Below are 24,736 nucleotides of genomic sequence, written 5' to 3'. Positions count from 1 at the left end.
TAAATATCTGGGCATAACGTTGCAAAGCGATAGGAGATGGAACAAGCATATGAGAACTGTGGTAGGAAAGGCAAATGATTGACTTTGGTTTACTGGGAGGATTTTAGGAAAGATTTGTTCACCTGTAAAGGAGACCACATATAGGATGCTGGTGCAACCTATTCGTTAGTACTGCTTGAGGTTTGTGATCTGTATCAGGTCGGATTGAATGAAGACATTGAAGCAATTCAGAGGAGAGCTGCTAGATTTGTTACCAGTAGGTTGGAACAACATGTAAATGTTACAGAGATGCTTCGGACACTCAAATGGGAATCCCTGGAGGGAAGGCGATGTTCTTTTCGACAAACACTATTGAGAAAATTTAGAGAACTGCTAACTGTCATACAATTCTACTTCCGCCAACATACATTACACATGTTCAAATAACTTACGGGTTTGTTGCCAGGTGACGTCATCGACCACTGCCGATATTTCGACAGCACACCCTGCCATTCTCAAGGCACAAATGCAAGGAGGAAAAAATGTGCAAGGGAATTTATATCCCACAGCCTCCTGACATTGGGCCTGGAAACTTTGGCCTGCCAACTCTAGTTCCTGCGGACACTATCAGGAAACACTCATTCCTCTTCCTCCACCCATACCCTGGTATCACTCCCCCTCCCCCACCCCACTCTGAACTGTTGCTCCGTTTGATGCATTTCAGCTGCATTCTATTTGGAGTGGTCATGTGTGTTTGAGATGAGCTTGCTTGTGTGAATGTGTTTGTGTTTTTGGAAAAAGGCTTTGGCTTTAAGCTTTTTCATTGTATCTGTCTGCAACTCAACGCATCATCTTTATGGTTAGAAACCATCTGTCCTCTCATACTACTGTTGATATTCCAACCTAGAATTCCCATTATTTCATGTAACTATCATATGTGGACTATTAATGAAAAATGATCAGAAAAAAATATTGTCATCCTGACTCTGTTTATGTTGACGATACACTGTTAACTGCAATGACAAAGATGACCCCATACACAAACCTGATCTGATACGATATTAATGTGTAGGTATTTAAAATGGTATTGGAAAAGTAAAGTTCCTGGAAGACTCAATGAAAGTTATTACACATCCATACAGTACTACAGACTTTCTGAACACACAGACATCAATTTGATGGTGTATGCTTAGATGAAAATGTTTCAAGCAAAATCAGGTTATCTGTGAACTATTATATCTTGAATCCATACTGAAGGTAATTAAGAAGCTGCCTGGAACCTTAGAACTAGATCAGATTCTTTCCATAAATTAGTCCCATGCAAGATGCTGTAAGAAGAGGTAATAAATACTATATTCCATTGCTTCACATGCCACAGGTTATACTCAGTGTCTCTCCCACATGGTGAAGAGGCATTTGTATGTCAATGGTTGAGCTCATGTTTCAATTACTCCTCCAGAGATACTTCTGTATTAGAAAGATATGGATTCTGGTTAGTGGCAGCAACATCATATACTATTTTCTGGACAATAATTCGTGATCTGGCTTAAAGATGCCCATTTTTATTACAGAAATCTTATCTGATGCAATCCCAAACAATAATTTTCATTGTAAACCATGATGCGATAGCAGTTGACAATGTAATACACCCCATTGCTGGATACTGCTTTAGTATTAAAACACAGCCAGTTGGCCATGCAGCGTCAGCCTATCTTGCTGAAGACCTATTTTCAGAGGTGATTTCTCTTTTCTCCTTATATGTTCATGTGTGGAAGAGCAGTATTGGGAACCAAATGAAAACAATTGATTCACTCAGTTGTTCAAAAACAGTCGACTCATTCTGCAGATGGTGCAGCCCCTTGAAAAAGAGGAACAGAAAATTTAAAATTCACATTGCATTTCTAGAAGACTTCACTGTCTTCTCTGTATTCCATGTTTCAGTTATTCTGCTTGTTTCGAATATATTCATATAACACTGTACTATGAGAATCATGTTATTGATAAGGTTTTCTCCTGTTTTCTCTCCCTGTCATTCTATTAACATATGGAGATGGTAGCAATCAGGTAATTTAACTTCTTGTTTGTCTAATGTAACTTCATTATCTGGAAAGAAAGACCATCATCTGAGTCATCAGCAACACCAAGATTGCATGATCTTATCATATCAGTCACAAGCAAGTGGAAAAAAAAAAAAAAAACAGGTGACTCCTGAATATACAAAAGGTAAAATAAAACGGATCCACATAATTACAGACAAATATTCCTAAAATCAGTTTGCTGCTGGATTCTTTAACACATTCTGAGTGTGAATGTAAAAAAATTTCCTTGAGACAGAAAAGCTTTCCACGAATCACCATGGGTTTAGGAAGCATAGATCGTGCAAAACTCAGGTTAGATTAAAGGAAGACATCAAAACAATGTAGAGGTGTGCTGCTAGATTTGTTACTGGTAGGTTCGATCAGCACCCAAGTATTATTGACATGCTTTCTGAACTCAAATGGAAACCCACTGAGGAAAGATGATGTTCTGCTTGTGAGGCAGTACTGAGGAAATTTAGAGAAATGGCATTTTAGACCAACTGGAGAGTGATTCTGCTGCTACCAACATACATTTCACATAAGGACCACAAAGATAAGTTAAGAGAAATTTGGCTTCACACAGAGGATTATAGACAGTTATTTTTCCCTTGCTTTATTAGCAACTGAAGCAGGAAAAAAAACACTAACAGTGGTACAGGATACCCTCTGTCATGCACCATATGGTGGCTTGCACTGTACGCAGATGTAGATGCAGATTCTGCAAGGCATCTTACAATCCAGAGTTAATAGAGAGCATCATGACTGATACAGGGATTAGTGATCACAAGGTCGTTGTAGCTAGGCTCAATACCGTTTCTTCCAAATCCACCAGAAACAAACGCAAAATAATTTTATTTAAAAAAGCGGATAAAGTGTCACTAGAAGCCTTCCTAAGAGACAATCTCCATTCCTTCCAAACTGACTATGCAAATGTAGACGAGATGTGGCTCAAATTCAAACATATAGTAGCAACAGCAATTGAGAGATTCATACCTCATAAATTGGTAACAGATGGAACTGATCCCCCCACGGTACACACAAAACAGGTCCAAACGCTGTTGCAGAGGCAACGGAAAAAGCATGCAAAGTTCAGAAGAACGCGAAATCCTGAAGATTGGCTAAAATTTACAGACGCGCGAAATTTGGCACGGACTTCAATGCGAGATGCCTTTAATAGGTTCCACAACAAAACATTGTCTCGAAATTTGGTAGAAAATCTGAAGAATTCTGGTCGTATGTAAAGTACACAAGCGGCAAGACGCAGTCAATACCTTCGCTGCGCAGTGCCGATGGCACTGTTACTGACGACTGTGCCGTTAAAGCGGAGTTATTGAACGCAGTTTTCCGAAATTCCTTCACCAGGGAAGACGAATGGAAAATTCCAGAATTTGAAATGCGAACAGCTGCAAGCACGAGTTTCTTAGAAGCAGATACCTTAGGGGTTGCGAAGCAACTCAAATCGCTTGATACGGGCAAGTCTTCAGGTCCAGATTGTATACCGATTAGGTTCATTTCAGATTACACTGATACAATAGCTCCCTACTTAGCAATCATATACAACCGCTCGCTCACCAATAGATCTGTACCTGCAGATTGGAAAATTGCGCAGGTCGCACCAGTGTTTAAGAAGGGTAGTAGGAGTAATCCATCGAACTACAGACCTATATCATTGACATCGGTTTGCAGTAGGGTTTTGGAGCATATACTGTATTCAAACATTATGAATCACCTCGAAGGGAACGATCTATTGATACGTTAACAGCATGGTTTCAGAAAACATCGTTCTTGTGCAACGCAGTTAGCTCTTTATTCGCACGAAGTAATGGCCGCTATCGACAGGGGATCTCAAGTTGATTCTGTATTTCTAGATTTCCGGAAAGCTTTTGACACCGTTCCTCACAAGCGACTTCTAATCAAGCTGTGGGCCTATGGGGTATCGGTTCAGTTGTGCAACTGGATTTGTGATTTCCTGTCAGGAAGGTCGCAGTTAATACTAATAGACGGCAAATCATCGAGTAAAACTGAAGTGGTATCAGGTGTTCCCCAGGGAAGCGTCCTGGGACCTCTGCTGTTTCTGATCTATATAAATGACCTGGGTGACAATCTGAGCAGTTCTCTTAGGTTGTTCGTAGATGATGTTGTAATTTAGCATCTAGTAAGGTCATCCGAAGACCAGTATCAGTTGCAAAGCGATTTAGAAAAGATTGCTGTATTGTGTGGCAGGTGGCAGTTGATGCTAAATAACGAAAAGTGTGAGGTGATCCACATGAGTTCCAAAAGAAATCTGTTGGAATTCGATTACTTAATAAATAGTACAATTCTCAAGGCTGTCAATTCAACTAAGTACCTGGGTGTTAAAATTACGAACAACTTCATTTGGAAAGACCACATAGATAATACTGTGGGGAAGGTGAGCCAAAGGTTGCGTTTCATTGGCAGGACACTTAGAAGATGCAACAAGTCCACTAAAGAGACAGCTTACACTACACTCGTGCGTCCTCTGTTAGAATATTGCTGCACGGTGTGGGACCCTTACCAGGTGGGATTGGTGGAGGACATCGAAAGGGTGCAAAAAAGGGCAGCTCGTTTTGTATTATCACGTAACAGGGGAGAGAGTGTGGCAGATATGATACGCGAGTTGGGATGGAAGTCATTAAAGCAAAGACATTTTTCGTCACGGTGAGATCTATTTACAAAATTTCAGTGACCAACTTTACTTCCGAATGCGAAAATATTTTGTTGAGCCCAACCTACAAAGGTAGGAATGATCATCAAAATAAAATAAGAGAAATCAGAGCTCGAACAGAAAGGTTTAGGTGTTCGTTTTTCCCGCACGCTGTTTGGGAGTGGAATGGTAGAGAGATAGAATGATTGTCGAAACCATTCTTTAGAGTTTTAGTTGAATGAACTACTCTCTTCATTCAAAGTGACACCAATCCTTTAATCATTTAAAACTGATTAATATATTGCTGTGGGTCACACAACTAAGCTGATGTATTGTGTAGCTTACAAAGTTGAGCTTAAAGATCCCTTAAGTGTATGTGAAGAAGATAGGATCATTGCCAAATTTTAGGGACTCAATGCATTTCATTTTACTTGGAAGGATTGATAATTTCCATTAAATGAAAATCATTCAAATCTAGCACTTATTCAGCCACTTATTTTTGTGGAAGGTGAATATACTGTGCAGAAAATTACATTACTGGCTACATACACACATATCATACTCGTGCAAAGAAACCTCTTTATATTTTACAGCCTTTGAAAAGTAGCAGGTAAACTATTTCACAGGAATGAAGAAGTCTTACCCACATTCACACATTGCTACTTCAATTATTTCACAGGTAAGCCTTCCTCTAGTACTCACCGTAAACAGTCTCTAACCATCTTTATGCCCCCCCCCCCCCCCCAACCACTGGGAGAGAACACTGGTGTTGCCCGATACCAAGAAAATTCGGTTCCGAGTGGAAACATCCAATCATTTTGACACTGCTTAATTATTATTGTTGACAGCACTCTTATCAGCTATCATCACTGTTAATTTTGTACCAATATTTGCTTTTTATTTAGGCCAGCAAGTAGTTTTAGTTCAGTTTTTCATCCATGATTATGAATAAGTTTTTACTTAATAGTGAACTCTGCGTCTGGATCAAAATCACGAAAAAGGAATGGAAGAAATCATATTACTGGATAAAAAGTGATCATCAAGATGAATTCAATGCTATAAACCATATCTGCAAAACTTATTCATATTCTGAAACTATATTAAAGAAGTTCAAAGAAAATTAACAAATGATGTATTATACTGGAACAAAAAGAAAAGAAAAATAATACTTCTGACAATTGACAGAATATGCTTAAAAAGCAAGTGATTAAATTGCTTAACAGTTAACAAATGTATCTTACATGCATTCTGTTCACATCACCTCAGCATTTACCTAGCAAAATTCCATATTTAATGCCAGAAGTATAAAAAAAGTATTACTCATGTAAATAAATACACAAATTTTGAAAATACTTCACTTTTAAAAATATACATTTTATTCACCTCTTCTCGAAATAAGACGTGTTATTTTTCTCTCAAAATACTGGCAACCTTATTCATGGTTCATGAATAACAGAAAACTATGAAAAAGTATATAAGAGAAATTACCAGAACCAGAGACAGAGTGAAAATATTTATAGAACTGATGTAAGTGTCAGAGATGTTTGTCAGTTGGTTTCTCTCAATGAGTGAAACCACTGAACCCTGGAGTGTTTGTGAACAACATTCATATAACTGCCATGACTGCAGAGGCTAGTGCCAATTGGTTGTGTCATTCGACCAAAAAAACTGACCGAATGAAAAAATTGAATGCCAGTTTGTTGTTAAAACCATTTAGTTGTCCAATCACTACAGACGAGTACTGTTCTGTTGAAAAATGGCACAACAATACTGGCATGTGAGAGGTAACACATGAGGACAGTTGTTTTCTGTGGCATATCATTGTGCCATCAGAGTTCCGTGGAGTGCTACCAGCCTGATGGCTCCTCACAACATGATGTCAGGAGCAGCACTGCTGTGCATCTCCAAGACTTGGAAGAATGGGAACTCTGCTCAGATCTCCACCATACTCACTGGTGACACTCATCAGGGGTAGTGCAAAACTGTTATTCCTCACTGAACACAATGTGCTGCCATTTATCAGCAGTCCAAGCTTCTTAGTTACAGAACCTCTGCAAATGCACTCATCTGTGTTGTGTTCATGGTAGCCTATGCATGAGACAGTAAATCTCTAGTCCTGCTGATAGTCTCCAACTAATGGTGCAGGATGACACAGAATGTTGCAGAGAATCTATTATTTGATCTCAGATGGCAGATGTAGACAATGTGCTCGGTGCACAAGATGGTAATCCTCTCTTGTGATGGTCAGATGTGGTCGACCAGAACCTGTATAATAAGCAGTCTGCCCTCTTGTTCCCATACAGTCCAACATTGAGCCACCATCAGATCCAAATGCACCAGACCTGGACAGGCAGAATTGGACCAGCTGGCCAAATGCAGACCACAGTAAACCCCCCTTCAATCTCTTCAGGTGTTGATAATTCTATCTCTCATGAGTATTCGTCATCTTCATGCTCTTCAATGTGATCACTCAACATCTGTTCACATCTGTGCATAGCAAGTGCTGTGGATTGGGCATGTGTAACACCTAGGTCTTCCATAGGGATACAGTTCCTGAGGTTGGGATTGGGAGTAATATAGCGATGGATTAGGCCATGGTTGGGTGGGTGACAGAGCACCACTTTAGGAGGGGTGGGAAGTATCTCTGGTAGGATATCCCTAACTTCAGGGAAAGATGATTGACACTCAAAGTGCTGGTTAAGGACGTGGTGCAGTTCTTCCAGTCTGGGGTGGTACTGGGTGGTGAATGGGATGCTCTGCTGTAGCTAGTTCCTGGAGAAGTGGGAGGATCAGTGGTGTATGGGGATACGACATGGGATATCTATTTGTGGACTAGGTGTGGGGAATAGTGTGTGTGTGTGGGGGGGGGGGGGGGAGATAGAGTGTGTGTGTGTGTGTGTGTGTGTGTGTGTGTGTGTGTGTGTGTGTGAAGGCTTTTGTGAGAGCTTTAGCCTACTGGGCAATTGTGCTCCTATCACTGCAGATACACTGCCCCTGGGTGGCCAGGCTGCATGGAAAGGATTTTTTGGTGTGGAAGTAATGTCAACTGTTGAAATGCAGGTATTATTGGTGGTTGGTGGGGGATGAGTTTGATGTGGACAAAGGTGAAATGGAGCTGTGAGAGAGGAGGAGGTCAATGTCCAGGAAGGTGGCACATTTGGTTGGGGAGGACCAAGTGAAGTGAATGGGGGAGAAAGTGTTGAGTGTGTGAAGGAATGAGGACAGGGTCTCCTGGACCAGGGTCTGGACCCTTCACCACATAATACAACACTTGACTGGAGCAACTGAACCACACTGTCAGTGCTTTGATTATCTACCATCATGCCCTGAAATTAGGGACATTCTACCCAAGATCTTTCAAACTCCTAAAATGGTGTCCCATCACCCATCCACCCTTCACAACATCCTACTCCTTTCCTATGATGCTCCTATCCCAACTCCTTGCCACAGGTACCTTATCTTTGTGGTAGACTTGCCCAATCCATCCACCCAACACTTCCTATTACACTACTGTAATGGTCTTTCTTACCCCAGCAGAGCAAGGCCATTTGTCATATACCAGCTCTGCTGCAATCACTTTACAGCTTTCTATATTACTGTGACCACCTACCAACTGTCCACCAGGATGAATGGCCGCAAGCAAACTGTGGCCGAGAGCATCCTCCCCTCTGCCACCAGCATTTCTCATCTATGCAGATGGGACTAATCCTTACAACATGTTCTCTGCTCCAGAAATCATTCTGGCCTCGACCTAAACTAATTTGTGGCCCCCACACCCTCCAGCCAATTGTTTCTGGCCCTCTGTCCTGTCACCTCATGATTCACTTCCCTCACCTTCATTGTGTACTGCTCTCTGCCAGTGCATCCACTGGTTGTTTCCCCCTTTTCCTCTTCTCTGTTCCTCTCTTTTATGCTCTGGCGCCCCCCTCCTTTCTTTCCCTCACAGCCTCCTGACACTGCACCTGTCGGCCCTGTCCTGCCACCTCTAGCCCCTGCATGCTCCACCAGACAGTACAGATTCCTCTTCCCCCAGCTGTACCTTGCTATCCCTCCCCCTCCCTGCTCCAGATCATTGCTCCCATTCAATACAATCTATTACAGTCTTGCCTGAGTGGCCGGAGATAGTGGTCATGTGTGTGAGTGAGGTGTGTGTTTCTTTCTTCTGAAGGAGGCTTTGGCCAAATGTTAATAGGTAAGGCTTTTCATTGCACCTATCTGCAACTCAACATGTCAACTTTATGGTGAGTAGCAATCTATTCTTTTCATAATATCGTTGATATTCCAACCTGGACTTTCCACTGCATGATGGACAACTGCCAGGTAGATCTGCAGGAGGAGTGGTGGAATGAGGTTTATAGAGCTCTAGAAGAAAATAAAACATGAGTACATAGAGGACTGTCAGTGTTATGAGGGAAGTGGATTCCAATGACAGAGTGTGAGATGAATGTGTGTTAGGAGTTGTTGAAGGTCATGTTGGATCTTTGGGATGGATTCATAATGGGTAAGGTATTTAATGGAAGGTCTCAGAATGTGGACGGATACTCTTAGCACTTGGTCACTGGGATTCATTGGCATAGTGGTGTAGTTTTTGTCTGCTGGAAGACTGATAATATCAGGATTGGCTTTAAGATCACAAAAGCCTATATATTCCATTGTTTTAGTCACTAGAAGAGGAGTAGAATTTACAGAAAAAGTAGCTAGGTGGAGGTTAGAAATTCCAGGCGGTGGCATTCATTCAAAAATAAGTCTAATTCTCTCAGCTGTTATCGCTGATTTTGTGGCATCAGATGATCAAATGTAAGTGATTGGTTGTCCATTTAATTACTAGAGGATAAGCATAGCAGGAAACACTGTCCAGTATATACGGCTCCCACAGCATCTTGTCTTTTCTGTGCTTTCTTTCTTTCTTCCTGACCAATTTTAACAATAAAACAACTTCCACTTACAATATGTTGTAATATATAGCAAATTAGGAGACACACATTATTTTATAATTGCCCATATGACTGTTAAGGGTGCAAGAAAAACATCCTTGAAAAAGTCTGATTTTAATATTTCTGAATGAATTACAGTCAAACAGTAAGATGTAACAAAAAATTAAAATAACACTCCTATGGTTTTTAATGTACATGAGAATGGTGCACCCAGATTTGTCAGAAAAGGTTTTTTTTTTTTTTTTTACTCCGGAGATATGAATTAAAAAATGCCTTCAGTCACAACTTTTCGTGTTTTATTAAGTACACGATGTATTTTGGAACTTGCGAGTCCATCATCAGGTGTAATTCACCTTGACACATGCTTTATTTTTTCTCTTGAATGAGATGAAATGCATATTCCTGTCACAAAAAAGTTTGATGTTACGCTATGAATTTCTTAAGTCAAACATGGAAAATATGTGTGAAATAGTGGAAAAGATGAACAGTGTAAACTTACCAAATAATCCAAGAAAAGTGTTTTTAACCTTTTAGCGCCAGCACACATTCTTTTCTCCGTCGTTTTCATACATATCGCTTTACTCAAGAGGCACAAGTATGTGAATGTGCCTCTTGAATGAAGTGATATGTATGAAAACGATGGAGAAAAGAATGCATGCTGGTGCTAAAAGGTTAAAAATGCATTTCTTGGATTATTTAGCAAGTTTACACTGTTCATCTTTTCCACCATTTTGTACCTACTTTCCATGTTTGACTTATGAAATTCATAACCTAACGGCAAACATTTTCGTGACAGGAATATGCATTTCACCTCATTCAAAAGAAAAAATGAAGCATGTAGTAAGACCACTGTTAGACCCACAGGGTCTGAAATGCATAATGTACTTAATAAAACATGAAAAGTCATGACTGAAGACATTTTTTAATTCATACCTCCAGTGTATTGAATACAGTCACATTTGAAGCTGTGAAATACGGATAAAATTAAATCTTTTTTTAACTCCCTCACCTCCATTATTTTGTTTTTCATTTCAAAATTTCACTAATAGAAAAATGCATAAGATTGTCAACACCAAATTCAATCATATATGATGGACTGGTATTCCAAAGACACATTTGCGAGAAGTAAGCTACAAATATCTCTGTATCACAGTATGCGTGCCTGATGTGTGTCCACTTCGATGCCAACTGACACGCTGGCTGGTTTAATAAGTCTTTCACAGATGAATATATTCTAACAATATTATGAAATGGAAAGTTACCACTCACCATATAGTGGAGGTACTGGGCCGCAGATATGCAAAACAAAACGACTGCCACAATTAAATAAAGGTTTCGGCCAGTAAGGCCTTCAGCAAAAATAGCAGACACACACACACACACACACACACACACACACACACACGTGCTTCCTCATTGATGTACAGACTTACAATAATGTTACAACAATGATGTAGAAACTATTTCAAATACAACACACGTGTGTGTGTGTGTGTGTGTGTGTGTGTGTGTGTGTGTGTGTGTGTGTGGGCGCGCGCGCGCTATTTTTGATTAAGGCCTTACTGACCGAAACCTTTATTTATTTGTGACAGTCTTTTTGTCGTGCCTATCTGTGACTCAGCATCTCCACTATTTGGTGAGTGGCAACTTTCCTTTCATAATATTGTTACATTCCTTCCTCGACTTTCCATCGTTTGATAAATATATTCTAAATGTATATTCTACATATATTATTCTGTACGTATGTATTTCTTTCCATTTTATGAAATATAAACTATATTGTGTTTTTTTTTTTTTTGTTTTCAAGTTGTGTCTCTTTCAGAGTTAATTATGTTGTATTTGAAATAGTTTGTACATCATTGTTGTAACATTATTGTAAGTCTGTACATCAATGAGGAAGCACAGAATTATTCATATTAAAAAAAAAAAGCCGAATGTGCTTTGATTCTGCACACCAAGTACACTGGGCAACTGCAATTTGCAATTTCATGACAGGAGTCGCAAACAGAATCACACAGTCTTTAAAGCAAAAATGAACAGGTGTCTCACATTTAGATGATTTATGTTCAATGTAATTACTCTTGTACCATACATATTTAAAAAGACCGATGAATCTGAGAGAAGAAAACTGATTTTGAATGAGCAATTGAGGTTTTAGAATATTAATTCTTACATGCAAGTTAACATCTTAGTTATATAATTACATCCGAAAAATGTTTCATGAAATTTTTCCTTGGCCGAAATGTACATACATCTAATGGCTGAATAATACCAGTTGTTCCAGCAGGAAACTGGTGAAATATTCGCCTCTTTTTCCATGTTAATCAATGGCATTAATTTTTTTTTCATTTGGTTGGTCATCAATCTAAACATAACACAAATTTTTCATTCCTTTTAGGTATACAAACCTAATGAGCCCTGATTTCAATTTATCAGATGTAGATGTGAACACAAGGATATTATCCACTTTGTATAAATCTTTTTCCAACTTTTGGTCCGAAGTTATCGTACTTTTCTTTCAAAACTATGTGCAAAGGGGACATAAAATTTCTGGTCCAGATATAATGGGCTGTACTGTATACCTATGCGGTAAGCCATTAATGAATTTTGCTTTAATTTCACCTTTGATGTTCCTCTGAAGGATAATGTCTTTCCTGCAAGCATTTCCAAACAAAGCTGACAGGTCAGAATTATCCACATTGGTCTCTCTAATCAATACAATCTTCGATTGACAACCTCCATAAGTTCGTAAGCTTTCCTCCTAAATTCTTCTTTATTCATAATTTGCACCTGCGTGATGAATTTATTGGTTTTCCCTGAAACAATGTAGTGTCTTACTTTAAAATTAAGAATTCATTTTGAAGACACCTTAAACAAATGTTATGGTTAATTATCATCATACCTGGCATGTAATGCCCATCTCTTTATATCCAGATCATGCGTAGGTACTAATTCGACCATGGCAATTTGAAATTTATCTAATAGATACCTAAAAATATCTAATAATGTTTAATTTCTTGTCCCATCTGTTTGCAATTTGTGCTTTCCATTTATACAAATCTTCACTCTTTGAACCTTTCTGTATGCATCTTTTGTTGTTGTTGTTGTGATATTCAGTACAGAAACTAGTTCGATGCAGCTCTCCATGCTACCCTCTCCTGTGCAAGCCTTTTCATCTCCAAGTAACTACTGCAAACTACATCTTTCTGAAACTGCTTAGCATATACATCTCTTGGTCTCTCTCTACGATTTTTACCCTGCACGCTCCCTCCAATACTAAATTGGTGATCCCTTGATGTGTCAAAGTGTCCTACCAACCGATTCCTTCTTCTAGTCAGGTTGTGCCACAAATTCCTCTTCTCCCCAATTCTGTTCAGTACCTCCTCATTAGTTATGTGATCCACCCATCCAATCTTCAGCATTCTTCTGTAGCACCACATTTTGAAAGCTTTTATTCTCTTTTTGTCTACACTGTTTATCATCCATGTTTCACTTCCATACATAGCTACACTCCATACAAATACTTTCAGAAAAGACTTCCTATACCCAATGTTAACACATCTCTCTTCTTCAGAAACGCTTTCCTTGATACCGCCAGTCTACATTTTATATCCTCTCTACTTTGACCATCACCAGTTATTTCTCTCCCCAAATAACAAAACTCATTCATTACTTTAAGTTTCTCATTTCTCAATATAATTAACTCAGCATCACCTGATTTATTCTGACTACATTCCATTATCCTCGTTTTACTTTTTGATGTTCATCTTATATCCTTTCAAGACACTATCCATTCCGTTCAACTGCTCTTCCAAGTCCTTTGCTGTCTCTGACAGAATTACAATGCTGTCAACAAACCTTCAAGCTTTTATTTCTTCTCCATGGATTTTAATTTCTACTCCAAATTTTTCTTTTGTTTCCATTACTGCTTGCTCAATATACAGATTGAATAACATCAGAGATGGGTTACAACTCTGTCTCACCCCCTTCTCAACCACTGCTTCCCTTTTGTGCCCCTCGACTCACAACTGCCATCTGGTTTCTGCACAAATTGCAAATAGCTTTCGCTCCCTGTATTGTACCCCTGCCACCTTCAGAATTTGAAAGAGAGTATTCCAGTCAACACTGTCAGAAGCTTGCTATAAGTCTACAAATGCTAGAAATGAAGGTTTGCATTTCCTTAAACTATCTTCTAAGATAAGTCGTAGGGTCAGCATTGCCTCACGTGTTCCAACATTTCTACAGAATCCAAACTCATCTTATCTGAGGTCGACTACTACCAGTTTTTCCACTTGGCTGTAAAGAATTCTTGCCAGTATTTTGCAACCGTTACATTAAACTGATAGTTTGGTGTCAGTAACCTTTCTTTGGGATTGGAATTATTATATTCCTCACGAAGTCTGAGGGTATTTTGTCTGTCTTATGCATCTTGCTCACCAGATGGAATAGATTTGGTATGGGTGACTCTCCCAAGGCTATCAGTAGTCTGGAATGTTGTCTACTACCGGCACCTTGTTTCGATGTAGGTCTTTCAGTGCTCTGCTGAATTCTTCACGCAGTATTACATCTCCTATTTCATCTTCATCTACGTCCTCTTCCATTATCATACTTCTGCCCTCAAGTACATTGACCTTGTGTAGATCCTCTATATGCTCCTTCCATATTTCTGCTTTCCCTTTTTTTGCTTAGGACTAGTTCTCCACCTGAGCTTTGATATTCATACAGGTTGTTCTCTTTTCTCCAGAGATATCTAATTTCCTGTATCCAGTATATCTAATGCCTAGTGATACATGCTCCTACATTCTTACATTTGTCCTCTAGCCATCCCTGCCTAACCATTTTGCACTTCCTATCATTCTCATTTTTGAGACACTTTTATTCCTTTTTGCCTGCTTCATTTACTGTATTTTTATATTTCCTCCTTTCATCCATTAAATTCAATATCTGTTCTAACACCCATGGATTTCTACTAGCCCTCACCTTTTTACCTACTCGATCTTCTGCTGCCTTCACTATTTCATCTCTCAAAGCTACCCATTCTTCTTATATTGTATCTCTTTCCCCTGGTCTTGTGAAATGTGGCCTAACACTCCCTCAAACACTCTACAGCCTCTGATTGTTTAAGTTTATCCATGTCCCATCATCTTAAATTCCTACCTTCTTGCAGTTTCTTCAGTTTTAGTCTACAGTTCATAACCAATAAATTGTCCATATCTGCCCTGGAAATGTCTTACAATTTAAAACCTGGTTCCTAAACCTATCTCTTACCATTATATAATCTATCTTAAACCTTCCAGTGTCCCCAGGCCTCTTCCACGTATACAACTTTCTTTCATGGTTCTTAAACCACGTGTTAGCTATGATTATGTTATGCTCTGTGCAAAATTCTACCAGGCAGTTCCGTCATTCATTCCTACTACTTTTCCTTCTCTTCCTTTTTCTACTATCTAATTCCAGTCCATCATGACAATTAAAATTCTCTCTCCCTTAACTATCTGAAGATTTTTTTTTTAATCACATCATACATTTCTGCAATATCTATATCATCTGCGGAGCTAGTTGGCATATAAACTTTTATTACTGTGGTAGGCGTAAGCTTCGTGTCTATCTTGGCTACAATAATGGGTTCACTATGCTGTTCATAGTATCTTACCCGCGTTCCAATTTTTTACATTTTCAAATTTGTTTTTACCAGAGCAATAAAATGTAATGGCTGTTTGTTTATACTCAAGGTCTATGTCACCTTTTGCTTTTTTATCACCATCTACCATTTCTTCATAACCTTCTTCAGTTAGAATAGGACACGAAACTGCATTTTCGTCTTCAAAGATTTGAGTAATGTGACTTCCCATAATTGCGTCATTTATCAATAATGTGTTTACTCAAAGCTTCTAACTCAGCATTTCCCTCACATCAGCTGTCCCCACTGCTGCCCTTGTGCTTGGATGAGGTTGATCAACCAAGAGAAAAAGAGGGGGAGTCATCTCTTCTTTCCTGCTCCTGTCACGAAATTGCAACTGTCTGATGCACCTACTGCACAAAATATAAAGGGCATTCCATTTTTTTGACCTGAACATTTCTGTGCTTCCTCATTACTGTACACATTTGCAATAACATACAAACTATTTCGAATTGAACATAAATTCAATCTGAAAAGGTTACAACTTGAAAACAAAAAATTGCACCAAATGTAAAAAGGAAACATAAATGCAACACAACATATTTTATATTTCACAAAATTACACTTGTTAAACAAACCAATCTGATAACTAGCACTGAAACAGACACACAGGGCAACTGTACAGAGATATTTCTGGCTTATTTCTGACAAATGCATCTTTGGAATACGAATACCACTTCATTGTATATGATGAATTTGGTATTAACGATGCTGTTAGTCATATGTCGAAATCAGAAACAAAAAGGCAAGGGCGAGGGGATTTCTAAAAAAAAATTTTTTTGACACATGTGGGTGCACTGTTGCAAAAATTAGGAGCTCTATTTTTTTTTTAATATACACTCCTGGAAATTGAAATAAGAACACCGTGAATTCATTGTCCCAGGAAGGGGAAACTTTATTGACACATTCCTGGGGTCAGATACATCACATGATCACACTGACAGAACCACAGGCACATAGACACAGGCAACAGAGCATGCACAATGTCGGCACTAGTACAGTGTATATCCACCTTTCGCAGCAATGCAGGCTGCTATTCTCCCATGGAGACGATCGTAGAGATGCTGGATGTAGTCCTGTGGAACGGCTTGCCATGCCATCTCCACCTGGCGCCTCAGTCGGACCAGCGTTCGTGCTGGACGTGCAGACCGCGTGAGACGACGCTTCATCCAGTCCCAAACATGCTCAATGGGGGACAGATCCGGAGATCTTGCTGGCCAGGGTAGTTGACTTACACCTTCTAGAGCACGTTGGGTGGCACGGGATACATGCGGACGTGCATTGTCCTGTTGGAACAGCAAGTTCCCTTGCCGGTCTAGGAATGGTAGAACGATAGGTTCGATGACGGTTTGGATGTACCGCACACTATTCAGTGTCCCCTCGAAGATCACCAGTGGTGTACGGCCAGTGTAGGAGATCGCTCCCCACACCATGATGCCGGGTGTTGGCCCTGTGTGCCTCGGTCGTATGCAGTCCTGATTGTGGCGCTCACCTGCACGGCGCCAAACACGCATACGACCATCATTGGCACCAAGGCAGAAGCGACTCGTCACTGAAGACGACACGTCTCCATTCGTCCCTCCATTCACGCCTGTCGCGACACCACTGGAGGCGGGCTGCACGATGTTGGGGCGTGAGCGGAAGATGGCCTAACGGTGTGCGGGACCGTAGCCCAGCTTCATGGAGACGGTTGCGAATGGTCCTCGCCGATACCCCAGGAGCAACAGTGTCCCTAATTTGCTGGGAAGTGGCGGTGCGGTCCCCTACGGCACTGCGTAGGATCCTACGGTCTTGGCGTGCATCCGTGCGTCGCTGCGGTCCGGTCCCAGGTCGACGGGCACGTGCACCTTCCGCCGACCACTGGCGACAACATCGATGTACTGTGGAGCCCTCACGCCCCACGTGTTGAGCAATTCGGCGGTACGTCCACCCGGCCTCCCGCACGCCCACTATACGCCCTCGCTCAAAGTCCGTCAACTGCACACACGGTTCACGTCCACGCTGTCGCGGCATGCTACCAGTGTTAAAGACTGCGATGGAGCTCCGTATGCCATGGCAAACTGGCTGACACTGACGGCGGCGGTGCACAAATGCTGCGCAGCTAGCGCCATTCGACGGCCAACACCGCGGTTCCTGGTGTGTCCGCTGTGCCGTGCGTGTGATCATTGCTTGTACAGCCCTCTCGCAGTGTCCGGAGCAAGTATGGTGGGTCTGACACACCGGTGTCAATGTGTTCTTTTTTCCATTTTCAGGAGTGTATCTATCACGATTTCAATGGAAATCATTCAGAAATGTTAAACTTAGTTTTTTTAAGGGGTTGTTTTACTCTCTTAGTGGACATATGGGCACATAAAAATGTGTCTTATTTTACTCTGTACTATAAAATATTCAACACCTATCAAAATCAAAGTGTATCCCTTGGATATGTTTACTTGTCAATGCAATATCTTCTGTCTTAACTATTTTGCAGACTTCACATTGTACTAGCTACCCAAATATTTAGAGCTTTTTCACAAAAACTGGTAAAGAATTTCATATTTTACAAGATACAGAGCCATCCTGTCACTGCTTCTTCACCGTAAAAAAATTACAAATAATCTAGGTTTACAAAAAATATTAAAAAATGTTAGATTCCATAAAAAGTGAATAAAACTTTTCTGCCTAACATTGTTATAAATATTTTCATGCAGTTACAATGAAATTTAGTTACTTACAATTGTCTGTATCTATTTTTACCAGAACTGTGGTCTCAATGAATAGTAAGACAACAATCGAAACTGATCCCACCATTCGTATTTTTAATGATATCCTGCAAAGTACAAATTGTGTTTGAATACATAGATACATGAAGGAAAACAGCCAAAATCTCTGAATCTTAACAATACCAATAAACACTTAGTCCAGCAGCTTGCTTTTTCTTCTTTGATTTGGCATGCTTGTGAAATGGGACTTTCAGATAAAAGAAAAGAAAAGAAAAGAAAAGAAAAAGAGAAAGAACTATGAATTATGTACCAAGCAAGTGTAACTTTTATTTCAGAATTTGTAGATATTTGGCATTATGCAATGGTGAGGAGCTGGATTTCATATACTTGGAAACAGAAAAAAATAATAACAACAGAAGACAAGAAAACTACAAGACTAACACAATACTTTAAGACATAATATGGTGGAAACAGGAATGACTGAAGTACAAATATGTCAAAGGTAGATGGTACAAAAAAGACTCTGAAATGAGCAGACATTATGGCATATATGGTGCTAATAAGCTTGACTGAATAGAGCAAGGGAGAGAAAGCATTAAACAAACTATAAGTATAGCATGGTGCAGAAATAATAATGGACATTAGCAAATATATAGAAAAATGTAGTTCTTACTTATAAGTTATTGTAGTAACTGGTAGAAGAACTGTAATCCTGTTTCCAGTCTACTAGCAATGTGTCTCTCAAAATGGGAATGAAATCTGTGGTTTCACATTACATTATTAGTTACTGCTTACTACTGGATGAAATCTTCAAGGCTTCCTCACAAATTATGATATGTGACTATGTGACTGTGGTCGAAGAAATTTTTCACTTCATGTTTAACCCATAATGGTACTGGACATCTTTGAAGGTGCTCCTGGCATCATTGAGTCATCTCGACTGATGAGTCTGAAGTCTAAGAGCATCTCCAACATTGTCCACGTACTCTCTGGGCAAAACGCCAGGAACTGAAAAGTTTCTTGGCTCACAGCCTTACAACCCAGAAGACTCACCAGCAACTTAGACATCTGACTGTGAAAGCATTCATTATATGATATGTGGCGGTGTTTATCCGGCCTATTTTCAGATGAGTACTCTTCTATTTGGTTAGAAAAATGGTTATACAGTAATCATATCCATGTCTGTTTTGCAAGTCACCTCTATCTCAGTTGTGTCTTCTCCCTTCTTCATTTATTTGCCTTTCATATCATTGTTATTCCTATTTATTTATTTATTGGTTCTATAGTGAAGTCAAGTCTTATAACTCTCTTCTAATTAAGCTATTGCGTTATCCTACTTTGTGACATTTGTTCTGCAGCTTATATAACAAAACAGTACCATCAGTAAGTTGAAGGCTATTCCAACGAGATCCACTGGTAACTGCAACTAGTACACTCCCGTTAGCTAGTAATTTGTCTGTCGAACTTTATTTCCTAACAAGCACCACTGCAGATGTACTATGTTAACTCATTTTATTAGGTACTAAGCTTTGGATTTCTAACATTTGTAAATAACTTTGGTATTTACTTTAGTTCATAATGTTGAAGATTTATTTGCTCTCTTTGTTTAAGTTTTTAACATCCCGACACTGGTTGTAGATTTACACTGCTGGTTATGCCAAATCACTTAGCTTGAACCCTGCACCATTCTGTAGAAACGAAACTTCACTGTTTCGATATTTACCTGTATTGCAGGTTTCACTGCCAATAAGTCCAGCAATTTGTTCTAGTTTACTAATGTGGTTTTATTATTTCTTATATTTCTATATCATATACACTGGAAAATCTGCATTTGCTTGAAAATTGAGTAAACATACCTGTGACTAAGTAAGGAGTTCAACACAAGGAAGAGTGTATTGGGAACTGTTGATGCAACACTGAGGTAAGCTGTGAAACTGGCTTGCAAATCTGATTTCTGATCAATATCGAGGTCATATATCTCAAAAGAGCTCTGATTAACATCCCTCAGTTTATACATCCAGTACTGCAACAAGAATAAAATTGTAGAATTAATGCCAGACCACCAATTAATTGATTCTAACTCTGAAAAATATATAATTACATGAATATTTGTTAATATAATTCCAATTAGTATGGCTTTTTGCAAACATAACCAAAATGTTTGCTGCATTTATAATAATTTAACTTGCTTAAATTTAAAAAAAAGTATTAAACTATACAGAAATATAATTAAATCAAGCTATGGGAACTCCAGGTAGAAATATCAAAAAATATAGAAAACGACAGATGGCTACTTACTGTAAGTAAGAAACGTCAAGTTGCAGACAGGAACAATTAAAAGTCACTTACATAAAGCTTTTGGCCACAGCTTTCATCAGTAAAAGAGTGAGTGAGTGAGAGTGAGCGACAACAATTCCCACACACAACCAGGACACCTCACGCACATACGACTGCCAACTCCAGCATCTTGGGCCGGAATGCAGCAATCACATGGGATGCAAGCAGCAATCTGGAAGAGATCTTCATAGCCTTCCAAAACACCAAGCACCTAGTCCTGTTCAAGTTCACTGATAATATCTTAATGATCTGGACTCAGGACTAAGACACACTATCTTCGTTCCTTCACAACCTCAAAACTTTCTCTCCCATCCGCTTCACATGGTCCTCCTCAACAGAGTGTGCCACCTTCCCAGATGTTGACCTCCTCCTCTCCGATTGCTCTATCTGCACCTCTGTCCACGTGAAATCCACCAACAATACCTGCATTTTGACAGCTGTCATCCCTTTCACACTAAAAAATCCATTCCATTCAGTCTGGACACCTGAGGCTGGTATATCTGCAGTGACAAAAACTCCCTTGCAAAGCATGCTGAGGGTCTCACCAAGGCCTTCAAAGACAGGCTCTATCCCCCAGAGCTAGTCCGCAAACAGATCTTCCGTGCCATTTCCCCTCACACCCCAATCCTCCCATCATCCCCAAGCACCATCTACAAAGCAGTGTCCCCTTTATCACCCAGTACCAACCAGGACAGAAACAACTGAACTACATCCTTTGCCAGGGCTTTGATTACCTATCATCACGGCCTGAAACGAGGGACATCCTACCCAAGATAGTTCCCACCCCTCCTAAAGTGGTGTTCTGTCATCCACCCAACCTCCACAACATCCTAGTCCATCCCACTGCCATTCCCTATCCCAGCCCCTTGCCACAAGGATTATATCCCTACGGAAGACCCAGGTGCAAAACCTGCCCGATTCACCCACCCATTACTTCCTATTCCACTCCTTTCACAGGTTTATCCAACTCCATCAGGGCCGAGTACCTGTGAAAGCAGCCATGTCATTTACCAGCTCTGCTGTAATCATTGTACAGCTTTTTATATTGTTATGACCACCAACTAGCTATCCACCATTACGAATGGTCACTGCCAAACTGTGGCCAAGAGCAAAGTAGACCACCCTGTGGCACAAGATACAGCTGAATATAACATAGTTGATTTCAATGGCTGCTTCACTAGCCGAGCCATCTGGATGCCGCTCTCCACCACCAGTTTTTCTGAACTGTGAAAACGGGAGTTATCCTTACAACACAGTCTCTGCTCGTGTAATTTTCCCGGCCTCAACCTATGGTAACATACAGTCTCCATACCCTACACCAAAAGTTTCCAGACCTGCTGTACTATCATCTCCTCCCCATTCTCATATCCCACCATGTTTATTTGCAGCCCTCAGCCAATGCATATGTCTGTCTTTCCCTGCTCCTCTCCTTTTTCCCCACCTCTCTGCCCCATAACCTCTCGATGCTGCTGTTGGCAGTCTAGTCCCTGGACACTCCGCCAGCCTGCATTTGTCTCTCTCTCTCTCTCTCTCTCTCTCTCTCTCTCTCTCTCTCTCTCTCTCTCTCCACCCATACACTACTAACCCTACTCCTCCAGACTGCTGCTTGCACCCCACGTGATAGTTGCATTCTGGCCTACGATGCTGGAGTTGGCAATTATATGTGCAGGAGGTATGCTTGGTTGTGTGTGTGAATGGTGTATGTCTCTCATTTACTGATGAAAGTCATGGCCGGAAGCTTTGTGTAAGTGTGTTTTAATTGTGCCTGTATGCAACTTGGCATGTCTTCCTTACGGTAAGTAGAAATCTGTCTTTTTCTACATTGGAGAAATATCATTATTTTAATTCCTGAGCATTACACCAACAATCATTTCCAAGTATTTGGATATAATAAGGAACTTCTTTGGGTACAAGATCTTTCAAATTAGTTACTTTCCCAATTCCTATTCTCCTACCTTACGCCAGCTGTCCTCAAAGTGGGGTGCAGAGAGTAGCAGAGGGGGCATTGGTTTTCCCTGAGATATTTATATTTTGTAAAATGTAAGAGAGAGACTTTAGGTGACAAAATATTGCTAGATCATTATTCTCAGATCAAAGAGATATCTCTTTGATGAGATTGTAATTGGGCTGTCTTAATGAAAAAGTTGAATGCAGCAGACTGGCATTTTCAAGATGATACTGACTAAATACATTTGGTGGGAAAAGAGAAGCCACTATTGCCTGTACTGATGCTGGTGTGGAACTTATTTCGAAGCCCAAATTACCAATCTTCTGCCCTCTTTGTGTACAACGTGACTGTATCTACAAATTTCCGATAGTTGGGCCTTGCTGATGCATAAAAAATAGAGCCATACTCTGCTTTAGGTGGCACTTGCATCAACCTCCTTTCAGTCCTCATTGTTGAGCCAGTTTGCACTATGCACCATGGCCTAATTATAAAAATAATGTGAATTTCTAAAAAAAAAAAAAAGAAGAAGAAGAAGTCATGAGACTCAGTGTCAATGGTATTTTAAAAAGCTGAGTGCTCCACATGTATCACTATTGAACTGTAAGATTACTGAAAACAATTAAAATTGATACTATTTGTTCTGCATAAAAAGTAAAACACTTCTTACAGATTAGATTAGATTAGATTTACTTTCATTCCAATTGATCCGTAGTGAGGAGGTCCTCCAGGATGTGGAACATGTCAGACATTATTCAGGAGGCTGAAGACTGTTACATGACTGATTGTAATTGCCAAGCTATGTTATGAGCAAAACTATTGTGTTGTTTGTGATGCAGTAATACGTTTAATTTATTATGTGGCTTCTATTGATAGGCATGGATATGACGACGAAATATAACAGTGCTACGCTGTGGTCAGAGATGGGGGAGGACGCATTTCCATTATTAATTCCTTTAGTTATTTGGGCTGTTCACTGAAGTGTAGTATTTGCCGCAAGAATATGAGGTGACCAGAGTTCCACTGTCACTGACATTTTTCGTAGTTGTAGGTAAGGTTTTTTGGTATCAATAGTTGTGGTTGATCTACGTAGGTCAAGGGAAATGACTATTTCAGTTTTCATAGTTGAAAGGTCAAGGGAAGTGTCCTGTAGATTTTGTTGGTGTACCAGAATATTGCAATTTTGTCTCTTTTTGTCATTTTGTGTGTTTTGGGATCATGGTGCCTTTTTTTTTACTGTTATATTTAGTTTGTCTCCACTCTAAAACTCAAATTTGTCCGCACATTAAGTGTTTGTGAAAGAAACAATATATGGCATTCAGATGGTATTTTGTTCACACTACCACCACAATATATAGCTTTCCACTGTCTTCAATAGATATAGATGAATTTGCTGAAGACGATGAATTTAAGCACAGGTATTCTATCTGTTGGTGATGTGAAAATTCGCACCGGACTGGGACTCAAATAAAGGTTTCCCACTTATTACGAGCAGTTGCCTTGCATTCGGCTATTTGTGCATGTGCCAGGGCCCATCCAAACTTTCATGTCACACTGTATACATCCCCATACGACAGTCTCTTACTTTCATAAATATACTATAGGGACATAGACAGAGTGATATACAGAGGTTTCTGTTGGTCCTGGAGGCGTACATGGATAGCCTAATGGTAAGGCGACCACTCATGATAAGTGGGAAATCCATGTTCGAGTCCTGGTCCATCACAAATATATGCCACCAACAGGTAGAACATATGTACCTAACACAGCTGCAGCCAAGTTTTTGCCTTTAGTAAATTCATTTCAATCTAATTTCAAACAGCTGTCAATCATCATCAATGCAAATCTCGAAATAGTTCTAATTTTTAATAATTGGAAAAAGAAGAAAATTTGCAGACTCACATCATCTGCTGTAATGAAGAAACACCACGGGAGCAAAGTAGTCATTCCCAACAGGTAAAATATAACATAAGCCAGGTTAAACCTGTAAGAAAACAAAACAAATATCATACTTCTACATAATGTGCTGCAGTTTACTCAGTCTAAATACTGTATGTGAGAAATCAAATACGTTCTATTGCAGAATTTTGAAGGACCACACGAAACTGATAGCTCTACTTTTTCAATTCACAGCATTTCATATGGCAAATATTAACTTTGTTATAGTTTAGAAAATAAGGCATGCAGGTAAAATACTACAAACAGAGTTACAGCCCTAAGAGGAATTTAAACTTTAATACTCAAAATTTTGAAACTGCATGCAAAGTCTTGTCACTGCAGTGATAAAACTGAGGATAGGCAGACATATATGTAACTGGGAAAACTTGGTTGGCTTCAAGTTCAGCCCTTTTCTTAAACACCTGATGCCCTACCACATGACGAAACCAACTTTTCATTCATTACTCTGTGATCTTCC

General features: G+C 39.8%; 1 protein-coding gene across 1 annotated transcript in view; it reads right to left on the bottom strand.

Annotated features, from left to right (window-relative positions):
- The window catches only part of LOC124619439 (equilibrative nucleoside transporter 3), a 59,174-nt gene that overhangs the window by 33,281 nt on the left and 1,157 nt on the right, over nt 1–24,736 (bottom strand). The window contains exons 3-5 of the mRNA XM_047145826.1: nt 24,223–24,304; nt 19,895–20,061; nt 18,051–18,145 (exon numbers count right to left, since the gene is read on the bottom strand). Of these exons, the coding sequence (XP_047001782.1) occupies nt 18,051–18,145; nt 19,895–20,061; nt 24,223–24,304 (344 nt within the window). The remainder of the gene's footprint in view (nt 1–18,050; nt 18,146–19,894; nt 20,062–24,222; nt 24,305–24,736) is intronic.

Source organism: Schistocerca americana, chromosome 6 (assembly GCF_021461395.2).
Source record: "Schistocerca americana isolate TAMUIC-IGC-003095 chromosome 6, iqSchAmer2.1, whole genome shotgun sequence".
NCBI classification, from domain to species: Eukaryota; Metazoa; Arthropoda; class Insecta; order Orthoptera; family Acrididae; genus Schistocerca; species Schistocerca americana.
Note: the sequence above shows the minus strand (reverse complement) of the source record. Positions and strands in the feature narration are given on the sequence as shown.